The sequence below is a fragment of the Nerophis lumbriciformis genome, linkage group LG16 (genome assembly GCF_033978685.3).
Source record: "Nerophis lumbriciformis linkage group LG16, RoL_Nlum_v2.1, whole genome shotgun sequence".
In the NCBI taxonomy this organism is placed as follows: domain Eukaryota; kingdom Metazoa; phylum Chordata; class Actinopteri; order Syngnathiformes; family Syngnathidae; genus Nerophis; species Nerophis lumbriciformis.
This window is the reverse complement of record NC_084563.2, coordinates 4,313,742-4,333,196: the sequence shown is the minus strand read 5'-3', so window position 1 is coordinate 4,333,196 and position 19,455 is coordinate 4,313,742. Positions and strand designations below refer to the sequence as shown.

At 29.4% G+C, this 19,455-nt stretch overlaps 1 protein-coding gene across 3 annotated transcripts in view; it reads right to left on the bottom strand.

The window, feature by feature from the left end:
- shtn3 (shootin 3) overlaps nucleotides 1-9,943 on the bottom strand; it is a 68,489-nt gene extending 58,546 nt beyond the window's left edge. For 2 of the 3 annotated variants that reach the window (XM_061977276.1, XM_061977277.1), the window contains exons 1-2: nucleotides 9,764-9,943; nucleotides 5,229-5,289 (exon numbers count right to left, since the gene is read on the bottom strand). In XM_061977276.1, coding sequence (XP_061833260.1) covers nucleotides 5,229-5,289; nucleotides 9,764-9,826 — 124 coding nt within the window. In that variant the 5' untranslated portion in view covers nucleotides 9,827-9,943. The remainder of the gene's footprint in view (nucleotides 1-5,228; nucleotides 5,290-9,763) is intronic. The other variant, XM_061977282.1, reaches the window with a different exon arrangement.
- Between the last annotated feature and the right edge of the window lie 9,512 nt (nucleotides 9,944-19,455).

Below are 19,455 nucleotides of genomic sequence, written 5' to 3'. Positions count from 1 at the left end.
TAAAATAGAATGCAATATATATATTTATGCAAAAATTTATATATATATATATATATATATATAAATATCTTTTATTTTTTATTTTTTATGACCTTTTTTTTGCATTATATAAACCTTTATTTATGAACTGCAACATTTACAAACATCGAGAAATAATAATAATCAAAATAAGTACAAAAACAGTACAAAAAGGGGGTTGTAAACTCAATAAAATAACTAAAATAGAATGCAATATATATATTTATGCAAAAAAAAAAAAAAATATATATATATATATATATAAAAATATCTTTTTTTCATTATTTTATATTAAAACATTTTTTGCATTATATAAACCTTTATTTATGAACTGCAACATTTACAAACATCGAGAAATAATAACAATCAAAATAAGTACAAAAACAGTACAAAAAGAGGGTTGTAAACTCAATAAAATAACTAAAATAGAATGCAATATATATATTTATGCAAAAAAAATTATATATATATATAAATATCTTTTTTTATTTTTTTTTTATTTTTTTTTTGTTTGCATTATATAAACCTTTATTTATGAACTGCAACATTTACAAACATCGAAAAATAATAATAATCAAAATAAGTACAAAAACAGTACAAAAAGGGGGTTGTAAACTCAATAAAATAACTAAAATAGAATGCGATATATATATTTATGCAAAAAAAAATTTATATATATATATATATAAATATCTTTTTTAAATTATTTTTTATTTAATTTTTGTTTGCATTATATAAACCTTTATTTATGAACTGCAACATTTACAAACATCGAGAAATAATAATAATCAAAATAAGTACAAAAACAGTACAAAAAAGGGGTTGTAAACTCAATAAAGTAACTAAAATAGAAATAAATAAATAAAATATAATAATATGTATATATATATATGTATATATATATATATATATGCACAAAGAAAAAAAATACATATATATATATATATATATATATATATATATATATATATATATATATATATATATATATATACATATAAATATATTTTTTTCATTTTTTCATTTTTTTGCATTATATAAACCTTTATTTATGAACTGCAACATTTACAAACAATTGAGAAATAATAATAATCAAAATAAGTACAAAAACAGTACAAAAACAGTAGAAATCAGCGCCAAGGGGTTGTAAACTTAATAAAGTAACTAAAATAGAAATAAATTTAAAAAAAAAAATATATATATATATATATATATATATATATATATATATATATATATACATATATATATGCACAAAGAAAAAAATTTACATATATATATAAAAATATATTTTTTTCATTTATTTATTTTTTCATTTTTTTGCATTATATAAACCTTTATTTATGAACTGCAACATTTACAAACAATCGAGAAATAATAATAATCAAAATAAGTACAAAAACAGTACAAAAACAGTAGAAATCAGCGCCAAGGGGTTGTAAACTCAATAAAGTAACTAAAATAGAAAGCAAAAATTTTTTTTTTTAAATAAATATGTATACATATATATATATATATATATATATATATATATATATATATATATATATATATATATATTTTATTTTTTATTTTTTTTGCTTTCTATTTTAGTTACTTTATTGAGTTTACAACCCCTTGGCGCTGATTTCTACTGTTTTTGTACTGTTTAAAAAATTTAAAAAAAAAAAAAAAAAAAAAATATATATATATATATATATATATATATATATATATATATATATATATATATATGTATATATATATATATATATATATATATGTATATATATATATATATATATATATTTTTTTTTTTTTTTTTTTTTTTTCCTAAATATATAACAAAGTGCAAAGCCATATAGGCTCATACAAGTTCAGTGAATAATTTAAATTTGGAGCATAGCATTATCGTTTTGAAGGCTTTTTGATTGTTGGAGGTAGAGAGTGTTTTAACGTAGAGTTCTAATTCTTTTTTTGAAGGCACAAAAAACAGGTCGAGTATTGAGAAACTGCTCGCTGAATAATTTAATACGTCCTCGCAAGACTTATAATCAATAGAATAATAACAATTGGGATATGAGTAAATGTAGCGATGGGACTGTTTCTTCGTCACAATATATATACATATATATATATATATATATATATATATATATATATATATATGCTTGCTGTATCGCCCCATAATTGCATGAAAGTGCAGTTCCCCTTTAAAATGTACATATGTTTGCTGTACAGAGAAAGAGAAGAAGAAGAAGAAGAAGAAGAAGAAGAAGAAGAAGAAGAAGAAGAAGAGAGGAGAATGGCAGATCTATTTTTAACCCGTCCCTCCGCCTCCACATCTTCCTAACCGCCATGTCACCCCTCACAGCGGCACGCTTTGCCCTCGCCGTCTCCCTGCTGATGGCGTGTTGTTAGCGTGGACCAGCGCCCACACGTGATGACGTCATCAAAGGTGACAGGAAGCGGTGATCATGTGACCGCGTGTGTCTCCTTGTTGGGGACGCCTATTTAGTGCCCCGCCCCTTCCGCTACGTGGCCAAGATGGCGGCTATTGAGGGTGCTAAGTGTTCATCACTGCACACTCAACATTTGTAATGTCCAGGTACTGACAGTGTACTACATTTTCACCTACTTTTCAGTTTTAACACACTTGCATACTCAAAGACTAAGTGCAAGTACACAAGTGTACACACTAGTACGCTCAAAAGACTAAGTGTAAGTACACAAGTGTACACACTAGTACGCTCAAAAGACTAAGTGTAAGTACACAAGTGTACACACTAGTACACTCAAAAGAGTAGGTGTAAGTACACAAGTGTACACACTAGTAGACTCAAAAATTATGTGTAATTACACAAGTGCACAAACTAGTACACTCAAAAGACTAAGTGTAAGTACACAAGTGTACACACTAGTACACTCGAAAGCCTAAGTGTAAGTACACAAGTGTACACGCTAATAGACACAGAAGACTAATTGCAAGTACACAAGTGTGCACACTAGTACACTCGAAAGACTAAGTGTAAGTACACAAGTGTAACACACTTGTGCATTCAAAGACTAAGTAAGTACACACGTGTACACACTTATGCACTCAAAGACTAAGTGTAAATACACAAGTGTACAAACTAGTACACTCAAAAGACTAAGAGTAAGTACACAAGTGCAACACACTTATGTACTCAAAGACTAAGTGTAAGTACACAAGTGTAAAACACTTAGGTACTCAAAAGATTAAGTTTAAGTACACAAGTGTACACACTTATGTACTCAAAGACTAAGTGTAAGTACACAAGTGTAAAACACTTATGTACTCATAGACTAAGTGTAAGTACACAAGTGTAAAACACTTATGTACTCAAAAGATTAAGTGTACACACTTATGTGCTCAAAAGACTAAGTGTGCGTACACAAGTGTAACACACTTATGTACTCAAAAGACTAAGTGTGCGTACACAAGTGTAACACACTTATGTACTCGTAGACTAAGTGTAAGTACACAGGTGTACACACTTATGTACTCATAGACTAAGTGTAAGTACACAAGTGTACACACTTACATACTCATAAACTAAGTGTAAGTACACAAGTGTACACACTTATGTACTCAAAAGATTAAGTGTAGGTACACAAGTGTACACACTTATGTACTCAAAAGACTAAGTGTGCGTACACAAGTGTAACACACTTATGTACTCATAGACTAAGTATTGGTACACAAGTGCAACACACTTATGTACTCATAGACTAAGTGTAAGTACACAAGTGTACACACTTATGTACTCAAAAGACTAAGTGTGCGTACACAAGTGTAACACACTTAGACACTCAAAGATAAAGTGTAAGTACACAAGTGTAACACACGTATGTACTCAAAGACTAAGTGTAAATACACAAGTGTACACACTAGTACACTCAAAAGACTAAATGTAAGTACACAAGTCTACTTACTTCTACAGTCAAAAGACTAAGTGTAAGTACACAAGTGTACACAATAGTACACTCAAAAGACTAAGTGTAAGTACACAAGTGTACACACTAGTACACTCAAAAGACTAAGTGTAAGTACACAAGTGTACACAGGTATGTACTCAAAGACTAAGTGTAAGTACACAAGTGTACACACTTATGTACTCATAGACTAAGTGTAAGTACACAAGTGTACACACTTATGTACTCATAGACCAAGTGTAAGTACACAAGTGTACACACTTATGTACTCATAGACTAAGTGTAAGTACACAAGTGTACACACTTATGTACTCAAAAGACTAAGTGTGCGTACACAAGTGTACACACTTATGTACTCATAGACTAAGTGCATACACAAGTGTAACACACTTATGTACTCATAGACTAAGTGTAAGTACACAAGTGTAACACACTTATGTACTCATAGACTAAGTGTAAGTACACAAGTGTAACACACTTATGTACTCAAAGACTAAGTGTAAGTACACAAGTGTAACAGACGTTTGTACTCAAAAGACTAAGTGTAAGGACACAAGTGTACACACTTACAGACTAAGTGCACAGGTGTATTGAGCACAACAATGCACAGCAGCTGCCATGAAGTATGAACATGAAAGTGTTGACTAAAAGAAGGAGAGCAGCAGACGATGAACAAATGAAAAGTTCATGTCAACTCTCATCTTTTTAACCTGACAAAGTCACCTCACACCTATTTCATCCATCCATCCATTTTCTACCGCTTGTCCCCTTTGGGGTCGCGGGGGGTGCTGGAGCCAATCCCAGCTGCACATGGGTGGAAGGCGGGGTACACCCTGGACAAGTCACTACCTCAAAAGCTAGGAGGTGGGAGGAGCCTATCCCCAGGTGCATGTCTTTGGAGGTGGGGGGAAGCCGGAGTAGAACCCACGCAGTCACGGGGAGAACATGCAAACTCCACACAGAAAGATCCGGCGCATGGGGATTGAACCCAGGACCTTCGTATTGTGAGGCACATGCACTAACCCCTGTTCCACCGTGAATAATAATATGACATATAATAATAATATATAATATGCTAAATAAAGAGAGAGAGTGTTACCTGAGTCAGAACATCCCCTGACTCCTCACTCACGCTAACTCTGCTGTCACCATGGCAACCACAGTCTGCCATCACCTAAGACCCACCACCCTGCAGGTGTGTATGTGTGTGTGTGTGTGTGTGAGACGTGATTAGCTTAGCATGCTAACATGAAGATGAGGGAAAGAGGACTGACCTCTCTTGATGTGTTTCAGTTGTCTCTCTGCCTCGTTTCTCTCCTCTGTCAGCCTGCTGCACTGTGGACACAACACACGCTATGTTACACTACCTTACACAACGTAACACTACTTTACACAACGTAACACTACTTTACACTACGTTACACAAGGTAACACTACGTTACACAAGGTCACACTTCGTTACACAAAGTTACACTACGTAACACTACGTAACACAACGTAACACAAAGTTACACAACGTAACACTACGTTACACAACGTAACACTACATAACACAAAAGTTACACAACGTAGCACAAAGTTACACAACGTAACACTATGATACACTACATTACACAACGTAACACTTCGTTACACAACATAACACAAAGTTACACTACGTAACACTACGTAACACTACGTAACACTACGTAACACAACGTAACACAAAGTTACACAACGTAACACTACGTTACACAACGTAACACTACATAACACAAAGTTACACAACGTAACACAAAGTTACACAACGTAACACTATGATACACTACATTACACAACGTAACACTACGTTACACAACGTAACACTACATGACAACGTAACACTACATTACACAACATAACACTACGTTACACAACGTAACACTACGTTACACAACGTAACACTATATAACACTACGTTATGCAACGTAACACTACGTTACACAAGGTAACTACGTTACACAACATAACACAAAGTTGCACAACGTAACACTACATGACACTACATAACACTATGTTACACAACGTAACACTACATAACACTACGTTACACAACGTCACACTATGTTACACAACGTAACGCTACATAACACTACGTTACACAACGTAACACTACGTTACACAACGTAACACTACATAACACTACGTTACACAAGGTAACTCTCCGTTACACAACATAACACTACGTTACACTACGTAACACTATGTAACACTACGTTACACAACGTAACACTACGTTACACAACGTAACACTACATAACACAAAGTGACACAACGTAACACAAAGTTACACAACGTAACACTATGATACACTACATTACACAACGTAACACAAAGTTACACAACGTAACACTATGATACACTACATTACACAACGTAACACTACGTTACACAACGTAACACTACACAACAACGTAACACTACGTTACACAACATAACACAAAGTTACACAACGTAACACTACGTTACACAACCTAACACTACATTACACAACGTAACACCACATAACACTACGTTACACAAGGTAACTACGTTACACAACATAACACAAAGTTGCACAACGTAACACCACATGACACTACATAACACTATGTTATACACAACGTAACACTACATAACACTACGTTACACAACGTCACACTATGTTACACAACGTAACACTACATGACGCTACATAACACTACGTTACACAACGTAACGCTACATAACACTACATTACACAACGTAACACTACGTAACACAAAGTTACACAACGTACACTACGTTACACAACATAACACTACGTTACACAGCGTAACACTACATAACATACGTTACACAAGGTAACTACGTTACACAACATAACACAAAGTTGCACAACGTAACACTACATGACACTACATAACACTATGTTACACAACGTAACACTACATAACACTACGTTACACAACGTCACACTATGTTACACAACGTAACACTACATGACGCTACATAACACTACGTTACACAACCTAACGCTACATAACACTACGTTACACAACGTAACACTACGTTACACAACGTAACACTACATAACACTACGTTACACTACGTTACACAACATAACACTACGTTACACAACGTAACACCACATAACACTACGTTACACAACATAACACTACGTTACACAACGTAACACTACGTTACACAACGTAACACTACATAACACTACGTTACACAACGTAACACTACATAACACTACGTTACACAAGGTAAGTACGTTACACAACATAACACAAAGTTGCACAACGTAACACTACATGACACTACATAACACTACGTTACACAACGTAACACTACATAACACTACGTTACACAAGGTAACTACGTTACACAACATAACACAACGTTACACAACGTCACACTACGTTACACAATGTAACACTACATGACACTACATAACACTACGTTACACAACGTAACGCTACATAACACTACGTTACACAACGTAACACTACGTTACACTACGTTACACAACATTACACAACGTAACACTACGTTACACAACGTAACACTACATAACACTATGTTACACAACATAACACAAAGTTACACAACGTAACACTACGTTACACTATGTTACACAACATAACACTACATAACAATATGTTACACAACGTAACACTACATAGCACTACATTACACAAGGTAACTACGTTACACAACATAACACAAAGTTGCACAATGTAACACTACATGACACTACATAACACTATGTTACACAACGTAACACTACATAACACTACGTTACACAAGGTAACTACGTTACATAGCATAACACAATGTTACACAACGTCACACTACGTTACACAACGTAACACTACATGACACTACATAACACTATGTCACACAACGTAACGCTACATAACACTACATAACACTACGTTACACAACGTAACGCTACATAACACTACGTTACACAAGGTAACTACGTTTCACAACATAACACAAAGTTACACAATGTAACACTACGTTACACAACGTAACACTACATGACACTACATTACACAACGTAACACAACGTAACACTACATAACACTAAGTTACACAAGGTAACTACGTTACATAGCATAACACAATGTTACACAACGTCACACTACGTTACACAACGTAACACTACATGACACTACATAACACTACGTCACACAACGTAACGCTACATAACACTACATAACACTACGTTACACAACGTAACGCTACATAACACTACGTTACACAAGGTAACTACGTTTCACAACATAACACAAAGTTACACAACGTAACACTACGTTACACAACGTAACACTACATGACACTACGTTACACAACGTAACACTACATAACACTACGTTACACAACATAACACAAAGTTACACAACGTAACACCATGTTACACAACGTAACACTACATGACACTACGTTACACAACGTAACACTACATGACACTACGTTACACAACGTACACTACAAAACACTACATAACACTACATTACACAACATAACACAAAGTTACACAACGTAACACCATGTTACACAACGTAACACTACATAACACTACGTTACACAACATAACACAGAGTTACACAACGTAACACTACGTAACACATTGTACACAACATAACACTGAGTTACACAACGTAACACAACGTAACACTACATTACACAGCATAACACAACGTTACACAACGTAACACAATGTAACACAACGTAACACAACGTAACACAACGTAACACAACGTAGCACAATGTTACACAACGGAACACTATGCAACACTACGCAACACTACATAATTCTACGTTACACAACGTAACACTACGTTACATGACACAACACAACGTAACACTATGTAACCCAATGTCAGACAACGTTACACAAAGTAGCATTACTTTACACAGCGTTACACAACGCAACACAACACAACACTACGTTACACAAAGTTAAATTGTGTGTTAACTTGTGTTAAACAGTATTAAACGTTGTTAAATAGAGTTACAAATTGTTAATTCATGTTCAACAGTGTTAAATAGTGTTAAAAGTGTTAATTGGTGTTAAACATTGTTAAATAGTATTAAAAACGGTAAACACTGTTAAACAGTGTTAAACATTGTTAGATAATGGTTAACACTGTTAAACACTGTTAAACATTGTTAGATAATGGTAAATACTGTTAAACAATGCTGACGCTAAATTTGCACGTTCGTTAAACAAAAAACGTCTCTGAAACGAACGAATCGGTTCTAATTATTCACTCAAAAGAGTGGTTCGAAAGATTCACTTCGTTCACGAACGTCACGTCTGTACAGCAAATTGGAAAAATGTCACCGTCGTTGTTATTTTTACTTTTATTATCATTTTTTTCCAAACACACTTTTTTTGTACAGCGTACTTGCAATACTCGACATTAACGCGCCTGTGTGTCTTTAAAGACCCGAAAGGGGGCGCCAGCGAGCTCTTTAAGGAGGCAGATAATTGACGCCGACGTCATGGTGAGTCGGCATGTCACGTGCCGCTGACGTCATCATCCCCCCTGAGGATGTCGGTCCGACTCCCAGCACATACATTCATCCTCACAGCATTGAATTGTATGCACTCGCGATGACGTCATTCACACTATTAATTTGATGTGGTGATACACGGCAATGGAGGGAGGGGGGAGGGGGGAGGGGTGACATTTAGGGAGGGGTCCCTGAATAAAAAAAATGAAATAAGTAATAATTAGTTGAATCCTAATAAATGATTAGTGTGCGCGTGTAGTGAATGTAGAGCAGAATGAATGGATGGATGATTTATTACCTGCGCGTGCACGTGCGCGTCCTTGTCCCCCTCCATGGCCGGCGTTGACGAGCAAGGCAGCATTTATTTATCCGCCTTCTTCTTGTCGTCCGAGTAATCGGTGGATCGCGATCATTTGGCTTCTGCTGCCCCGCAATTCATCATTTGTGTCGGCGGCGAAGATGGAGGTGACGAGGGCAGCCGGCAAGCCCTGGCTCCTCCCCCTTTCTTAGCCCCGCCTCCTCGGGCAGCATCAGCCGGAGCCTCCTCGTTAATCTCATTTATTTGCAATATTATTTACAATATTAACATTATCATACATGACAACATTAATGTATAAACGTCAACATTAATACAAACACGTCTCTTTTTACGCTATGGAGCGGGTTCATAATGAAAAGTACCCGGATGTTGCGCTCATCCGTTACTGCACCCGACGGACACTTCCGCCCGCAATAGTCGCCATCTTGGGAAGGTACCGGAAGAGGAGGAGGAACTTCAATGGTTGACAAGAAAAGTCAATACAATCCAGCGTGTTCAATAAAATAAGATAAATATAATAAAAACTTTAAAGAAAAATTAAGCTTGATTCAAAAATAAATTACATTTATCCAATAAAGATAGTAATTTGTTCGAAATGTACTACATTTAAATTATATATATATATATATATATATATATATATATATATATATATATATATATATATATATATATATATATATATATATATATATATATACACATATATATATGTATATAAAATATATATATATATATATATATATATATATATAATATAATAATTTAAAATGGTATATATATATATATATATATAAATTACATTTTAAATTATTATGTTATATTATGTATATAAAATTATATATATTACAATTTTAAATTATTATATATATACATATATATATATATATATATATACACATATATATGTATATAAAAAAAAAATATACATATATAACATAATAATTTAAAATTGTATATCAATCAATCAATCAATCAATCAATATTTATATATATATATATATATATATATATATATATATATATATATATATATATATATATAATGTAATAATTTAAAATGGTATATATATATATAAATTACATTTTAAATTATTATGTTATATTATGTATATAAAATTATATATATTACAATTTTAAATTATTATATATATATATATATATATATATATATATGTATATATATATATATATATATATATATATATATATATATATATATATATATATATATATATATATATATATATATATATGTCTTAATAAGGTTATCCAAAAAATAGTGCTCGATACCGTAGTAGAGCGCAATATATGAAATAGATGAAATAGTCTCGTGATTTTTTTTCCCCACACATACATATATATATATATATATATATATATATATATATATATATATATATATATATATATATATATATATATATATATATATATATATATATATATATATATATATATATATATATATAATTTAAGTGTAGTACATTTCAAACAATTTACTATCTTTATTGGTAGTAATAATGGTCGCCTTCCCAAGATGCAACCATATATATATATATATATATATATATATATATATATATATATATATATATATATATATATGTATATATATATATATATATATATATATATATATATATATATATATATATATATATATGTATGTATATATATATATATATATATATATATATATATATATATATATATATATATATGTATATATATAATATAATATAATAATTTAAAATGGTATATATATATAAATTACATTTTAAATTATTATGTTATATTATGTATATAAAATTATATATATTACAATTTTAAATTATTACATATATATATATATATATATATATATATATATATATATATATATATATATATATATATATATATATATATATATAAATTTAAATGTAGTACATTTCAAACAAATTACTATCTTTATTGGTAGTAATAATGGTCGCCTTCCCAAGATGCGGGCGGAAGTGTCTGCCGGGTGTTTTCTCGTGCACAGTAACGGATATAATATTATATTATATAAAAACGCATTAAAATAATCCCCTCAATTTCCCCCCAAAAGGGGATTAACTGGCTGGACTATAAAGACAATATAACATACATCCATAAACGTGGATGCATATGCAAAAGTGCAATATATTTATCTGTACAGTAATCCATTTATTTATTTATGCACCTTTTTGCTTTTTTTTTATCTTGCACTACCATGAGCTAATGCAACGAAATTTTGTTCTTATCTGTACTGTAAAGTTCACATTTGAATGACAATAAAAAGGAAGTCTAAGTCTAATTTAAGTAATTTAATATTATCTATATTTTTAATGTCTGGAAAAAAAATGTTCCGAGCAAAATAAAACTATTAACAGCTATGTTTAGGTTGTTGTCGTTTGTAATATCTGCTAAAGGAAACGCCTTTGTCTTATCGGCTCCTAAATAAATGTGTTACATGCCAGAAAGAAAATAAACTCAACCATAAAGTTACGTTTTTGCCTCAAAAAGTCATATGAATCATTTTAAATTGTATTTTGTGGAAGGTTAAAGATGAAAAAGCGGGTTAAATATTACATTCATCCTCTCCGGTAATGAATGGCTTTGTAACAACAGCACTGGACTACAAACATACAATTATCCATTTGTAAAAATCACAACTAATAATATATATAAACATTTTTAACATTATGTATAGAAATATGTCCTACAGCGACATCTAAAGGTATTTGTGTGGAAGTACACACAATTGCCACCTTAACGGGCTAATATAAACAATTTTACAGATTATTTGACATTATATACCAAAAATACCCACTTTTAATAACTTTACTTGAATATTACAGCTGTTATAGTCTTTAAAAAGCACAAAATAAATGTTTAACAACTTCACGTGATGGATGCCATGCTTTGTCAGATGCGGAAATTATTAAAAGTAAATAAATAAGAGCTTTAGTTCACTTTCTTTTTTCCTTTTTTAAAATTGATATTTCAAAATAATTGATCAAATGAGAAAAAATGGGGTTCACTTTAAAACAAAAATCTAGCTTTATGTCTAAAAAATTTTTCTGGAAAAATGTTTGGTTGCTGAATTTTGAACATATTACATGCTTTTGTTGTATCTTCTCCAAAATAAAATAATAATTGATATGTTCTATAACAATATGATAAAAAAGAACACTTATCAACCATTAGGTTACATGTTTGCCTCATAAAAACGTTGGAAGGGTATTATAATTAATGATTATTTTTTTTGTTTCGTTAATATAAAGAACAAAAAGCAAGATTATAGACTATAAAAATTACACAGGTGTTATGATACAAGTTTAAAAAAAATATTTAATGTTTATGTTGTAAGAATAACAAACAGGGTGTAGACGAAGGCTGTCCTACAGCGACATCTAGAGATATTTGTGTGCAAGTACATGTCATTTCTTCCTTCACGGGAAAATATTTTAATATTTTACCGGTTATTTTACCGCACATATTAAAATGTTCACATAAAACACATTATCTGGCATTTATCTGAGCTGTTACTTTCTTCAACGAAAATAAAATAAATGATTAAAGACGTCACGTGACGATAGGCTGCGTCATGACGTCAAATGCGGAAGTTTAAAAAAAAGGAGAAGCGACAACAACAAGCGAGCTGAGTTTAGTTCACTTTCTTTTTTTTTAAAGCAATATTTAAAAATAATTAATTAAATGAGAAACAATGGGGTTTACTTAAAAAAAATATATCTATTTTTATGTCTGAAAAATGTTTCTAGAAAAAGAAGACTATTAATAATCATGTTTAGGTTGCTGAATTTTGAACATTTTACATGCTTTGGTCTTATCTTCTCCAAAATAAAATAATAATTGATATTTTCTATAATAATATGATAAAAAAGAACACTTGTCAACCATTAGGTTTGCATTTTTGCATCATAGAAACGTTGAAAGTGTATATTTTTATACACATTTTATCTCAATGATAATTATTTTTTTTGTTGATGTAAAGAACAAAAAGCAAACTTATAGACTATAAAAATTACACAAGTGTTAAGATACAAGTTTTAAATTTTTAAAATTATTAATATTTGAAAATAAAAAATAACAAACTGTTTTACATGATGTAGAGGAAGGCTGTCCTACAGCGACATCTAGAGATATTTGTGTGCAAGTACACGTCATTTCCTCCTTCACGGGCTAATATTTTAATATTTTTTTCAATTTTACCGGTTATTTTACCGCACACATTAAAAATGCAAACATAAAACACATTATCCGGCATTTATCTGAGCTGTTACTTTCTTCAACGAAAATAAAATAAATGATTAAAGACGATTTGCTGCGTCATGACGTCAGATAAGGAAGTAAAAATAAAAAAGGAGAAGCGACAACAATGTTTCTAGAAAAAGAAGACTATTAAAAACCATGTTTCGGTTGCTGAATTTTGAACATTTTACATGCTTTTGTCTTATCTTCTCCAAAATAAAATAATAATTGATATTTTCTACAATAATATGATAAAAAAGAACACTTGTCAACCATTAGGTTTGCATTTTTGCATCATAAAAACGTTGGAAGTGTACACATTTTATCTCAATGATATTTTTTTTTTTGTTGATATAAAGAACAAAAAGCAAAATTATAGACTATACAAATTACACAAGTGTTAAGATACAAGTTTTACATTTTTAAAATGATTAATATTTGAAAATTAAAAATAACAAACTGTTTTACATGATGTAGAGGAAGGCTGTCCTACAGCGACATCTAGAGATATTTGTGTGCAAGTACACGTCATTTCCTCCTTCACGGGAAAATATTTTAATATTTTACAATTTTACCGCTTATTTTACCGGACATATTAAAAAATACACACATAAAACACATTTTTTCGCATTTATCTGAGCTATTTATTTAACAAAAAATAAAATAAATGATTAAAGACGTCACGTGACGATTTGCTGCGTCATGACGTCAGATAAGGAAGTAAAAATAAAAAAGGAGAAGCGACAACAACAAGCGTGCTGAGTTTAGTTCACTTTTTTTTTTAAAGTAATATTATAAAAAAAATAATTTAAATGAGAAACAATGGGGTTTACTTTAAAACAAAATCTACTTTTATGTCTGAAAAATGTTTCTGGAAAAAAGAAGACTATTAATAACCATGTTTAGGTTGCTGAATTTTGAACATTTTACATGCTTTTGTCTTATCTTTTGCAAAATAAATTAAGAATTAATATTTTCTATAATAATATGATAAAAGAACACTTGTCAACCATCAGGTTACATTTTTGCCTAATAAAAACGTTGGAAGTGTATATTTAATTAATGATACATTTTTTTGTTAATATAAAGAACAAAAAGCAAGATTGTAGACTATAAAAATTACACAAATGTTATGATACAAGTTTGAATTTTTTTAAATTATTAATATTTGAAAATTAAAAATAACAAACTGTTTTACATGATGTAGAGGAAGGCTGTCCTACAGCGACATCTAGAGATATTTGTGTGCAACTACATGTCATTTCCTCCTTCACGGGAATTTTTTAAAAATATTTTACAATTTTACCGCTTATTTTACCGGACATATTAAAAATGCACACATAAAACACATTATTTTGCATTTATCTGAGCTGTTATTTTATTTTACGAAAATAAAATAAATGATTAAAGACGTCACGTGACGATTTGCTGCGTCATGACGTCAGATAAGGAAGTAAAAATAATAAAGGAGAAACGACAACAACAAGCGTGCTGAGTTTAGTTCACTTTTTAAAAAAAGTAATATTATAAAAAAAAAAAAAATTAAATGAGAAACAATGGGGTTTACTTTAAAAAATATATACTTTTTTTGTCTGAAAAACGTTTCTGGAAAAAAGAAGACTATTAATAATCATGTTTAGGTTGCTGAATTTTGAACATTTTACATGCTTTTGTCTTATCTTTTGCAAAATAAATTAAGAGTTGATATTTTCTATAATAATATGATAAAAAAAAACACTTGTCAACCATTAGGTCACATTTTTGCCTCATAAAAACGTTGGAAGTGTATATTTAATTAATGATACATTTGTTTTGTTGATATAAAGAACAAAAGGCAAAATTGTAGACTATAAAAATTGCACAAGTGTTATGATACAAGTTTGAATTTTTTTAAATTATTAATATTTGAAAATTAAGAATAACAAACTATTTTACATGATGTATAAAAAAATAGTTTGTTATTCTTAATTAAAAAAAAAAAAAAAAATTCAGAATAGCAAACTATTTTTTTTTTACATCATGTAAAATAGTTTGTTATTCTTAATTTTCAAATATTCATAATTTAAAAAAATTCAAACTTGTATCATAACACTTGTGCAATTTTTATAGAGGAAGGCTGTCCTACAGCGACATCTAGAGATATTTGTGTGCAAGTACACGTCATTTCCTCCTTCACGGGAAAATATTTTAATATTTTACAATTTTACCGGTTATTTTACCGGACATATTAAAAAATGCACACATAAAACACATTTTTTCGCATTTATCTGAGCTATTGCTTTATTTAACAAAAAATAAAATAAATGATTAAAGACGTCACGTGACGATTTGCTGCGTCATGACGTCAGATACGGAAGTAAAAATAAAAAAGGAGAAGCGACAACAACAAGCGAGCTGAGTTTAGTTCACTTTTTTTTTTAAAGTAATATTATAAAAAAAATAATTAAATGAGAAACAATGGGGTTTACTTTAAAAAATATATACTTTTTTGTCTGAAAAACGTTTCTGAAAAAAGAAGACTATTAATAACCATCTTTAGATTTTGAACATTTTACATGCTTTTGTCTTATCTTCTCCAAAATAAAATAAGAATTGATATTTTCTATAATAATATGATAAAAAAAACACTTGTCAGTCATTAGGTTACATTTTTGCCTCATAAAAACGTTGGAAGTGTATATTTAATTAGTGATTAAATTTTTTTTGTTAATATAAAGAACAAAAAGCAAGATTGTAGACTATAAAAATTACACAAGTGTTATGATACAAGTTTGAATTTTTTTAAATTATTAATATTTGAAAATTAAAAATAACAAACTATTTTACATGATGTAGAGGAAGGCTGTCCTACAGCGACATCTAGAGATATTTGTGTGCAAGTACACGTCATTTCCTCCTTCACGGGAATTTTTTTAAATATTTTACAATTTTACCGGTTATTTTACCGGACATATTAAAAATGCACACATAAAACACATTATTTTGCATTTATCTGAGCTATTACTTTATTTAACGAAAATAAAATAAATGATTAAAGACGTCATGTGACGATATGCTGCGTCATGACGTCAGATAAGGAAGTAAAAAAAAAAGAAGGATAAGCGACAACAACAGAGTTTAGTTCACTTTTTTTTTTTTAAGTAATATTATTAAAATAATTAATTAAATGAGAAACAATGGGGTTTACTTAAAAAAAATATATCTACTTTTATGTCTGAAAAATGTTTCTGTAAAAAAGAAGACTATTAATAATCATGTTTAGGTTGCTGAATTTTTAACATTTTACATGTTTTTGTCTTATCTTTTGCAAAATAAATTAAAAATTGATATTTTCTATAATAATATGATAAAAAAGAACACTTGTCAACCATTAGGTTTGCATTTTTGCATCATAAAAACGTTGAAAGTGTATATTTTTATACACATTTTATCTCAATGATAATTATTTTTTTTGTTGATATAAAGAACAAAAAGCAAAATTATAGACTATAAAAATTACACAAGTGTTAAGATACAAGTTTTAAATTTTTAAAATTTTTAATATTTGAAAATAAAATGCTTTTGTCTTATCTTCTCCAAAATAAAATAATAATTGATATTTTCTATAATAATATGATGAAAAAGAACACTTGTCAACTATTAGGTTACATTTTTGCCTCATAAAAACGTTGGAAGTGTATATTTAATTAATGATACATTTTTTTGTGTTAATATAAAGAACAAAAAGCAAGATTGTAGACTATAAAAATTACACAAGTGTTATGATACAAGTTTGAATTTTTTTAAATTATTAATATTTGAAAATTAAAAATAACAAACTATTTTACATGATGTAGAGGAAGGCTGTCCTACAGCGACATATAGAGATATTTGTGTGCAAGTACATGTCATTTCCTCCTTCACGGGAAAATATTTTAATAATTTTTAAATTTTACCGGTTATTTTACCGGACATATTAAAAATGCACACATAAAACACATTATCTGGCATTTATCTGAGCTGTTACTTTCTTCAACGAAAATAAAATAAATGATTAAAGACGTCACGTGACGATAGGCTGCGTCATGACGTCAAATGCAGAAGTTTAAAAAAAAGGAGAAGCGACAACAACAAGCGAGCTGAGTTTAGTTCACTTTCTTTTTTTTATTGTAATATTTAAAAATAATTAATTAAATGATAAACAATGGGGTTTACTTCAAAATAACATATCTACTTTTATGTCTGAAAAATGTTTCTGTAAAAAAGAAGACTATTAATAATCATGTTTAGGTTGCTGAATTTTTAACATTTTACATGTTTTTGTCTTATCTTTTGCAAAATAAATTAAAAATTGATATTTTCTATAATAATATGATAAAAAAGAACACTTGTCAACCATTAGGTTTGCATTTTTGCATCATAAAAACGTTGAAAGTGTATATTTTTATACACATTTTATCTCAATGATAATTATTTTTTTTGTTGATATAAAGAACAAAAAGCAAAATTATAGACTATAAAAATTACACAAGTGTTATGATACAAGTTTGAATTGTTTTTAATTATTATTATTTGAAAATAATAAATAACAAACTGTTTTACATGATGTAGAGGAAGGCTGTCCTACAGCGACATCTAGAGATATTTGTGTGCAAGTACACGTCATTTCCTCCTTCACGGGAATTTTTTAAAAATATTTTACAATTTTACCGCTTATTTTACCGGACATATTAAAAATGCACACATAAAACACATTATTTTGCATTTATCTGAGCTGTTATTTTATTTTACGAAAATAAAATAAATGATTAAAGACGTCACGTGACGATTTGCTGCGTCATGACGTCAGATAAGGAAGTAAAAATAATAAAGGAGAAACGACAACAACAAGCGTGCTGAGTTTAGTTCACTTTTTAAAAAAAGTAATATTATAAAAAAAAAAAAAATTAAATGAGAAACAATGGGGTTTACTTTAAAAAATATATACTTTTTTTGTCTGAAAAACGTTTCTGGAAAAAAGAAGACTATTAATAATCATGTTTAGGTTGCTGAATTTTGAACATTTTACATGCTTTTGTCTTATCTTTTGCAAAATAAATTAAGAGTTGATATTTTCTATAATAATATGATAAAAAAACCACTTGTCAACCATCAGGTTACATTTTTGCCTCATAAAAACGTTGGAAGTGTATATTTAATTAATGATACTTTTTTTTTGTTAATACAAAGAACAAAAAGCAAGATTGTAGACTATAAAAATTGCACAAGTGTTATGATACAAGTTTGAATTTTTTTAAATTATGAATATTTGAAAATTAAGAATAACAAACTATTTTACATGATGTATAAAAAAATAGTTTGTTATTCTTAATTTAAAAAAAAAAAAAAAAAAAAAAAAAAAAAATTCAGAATAG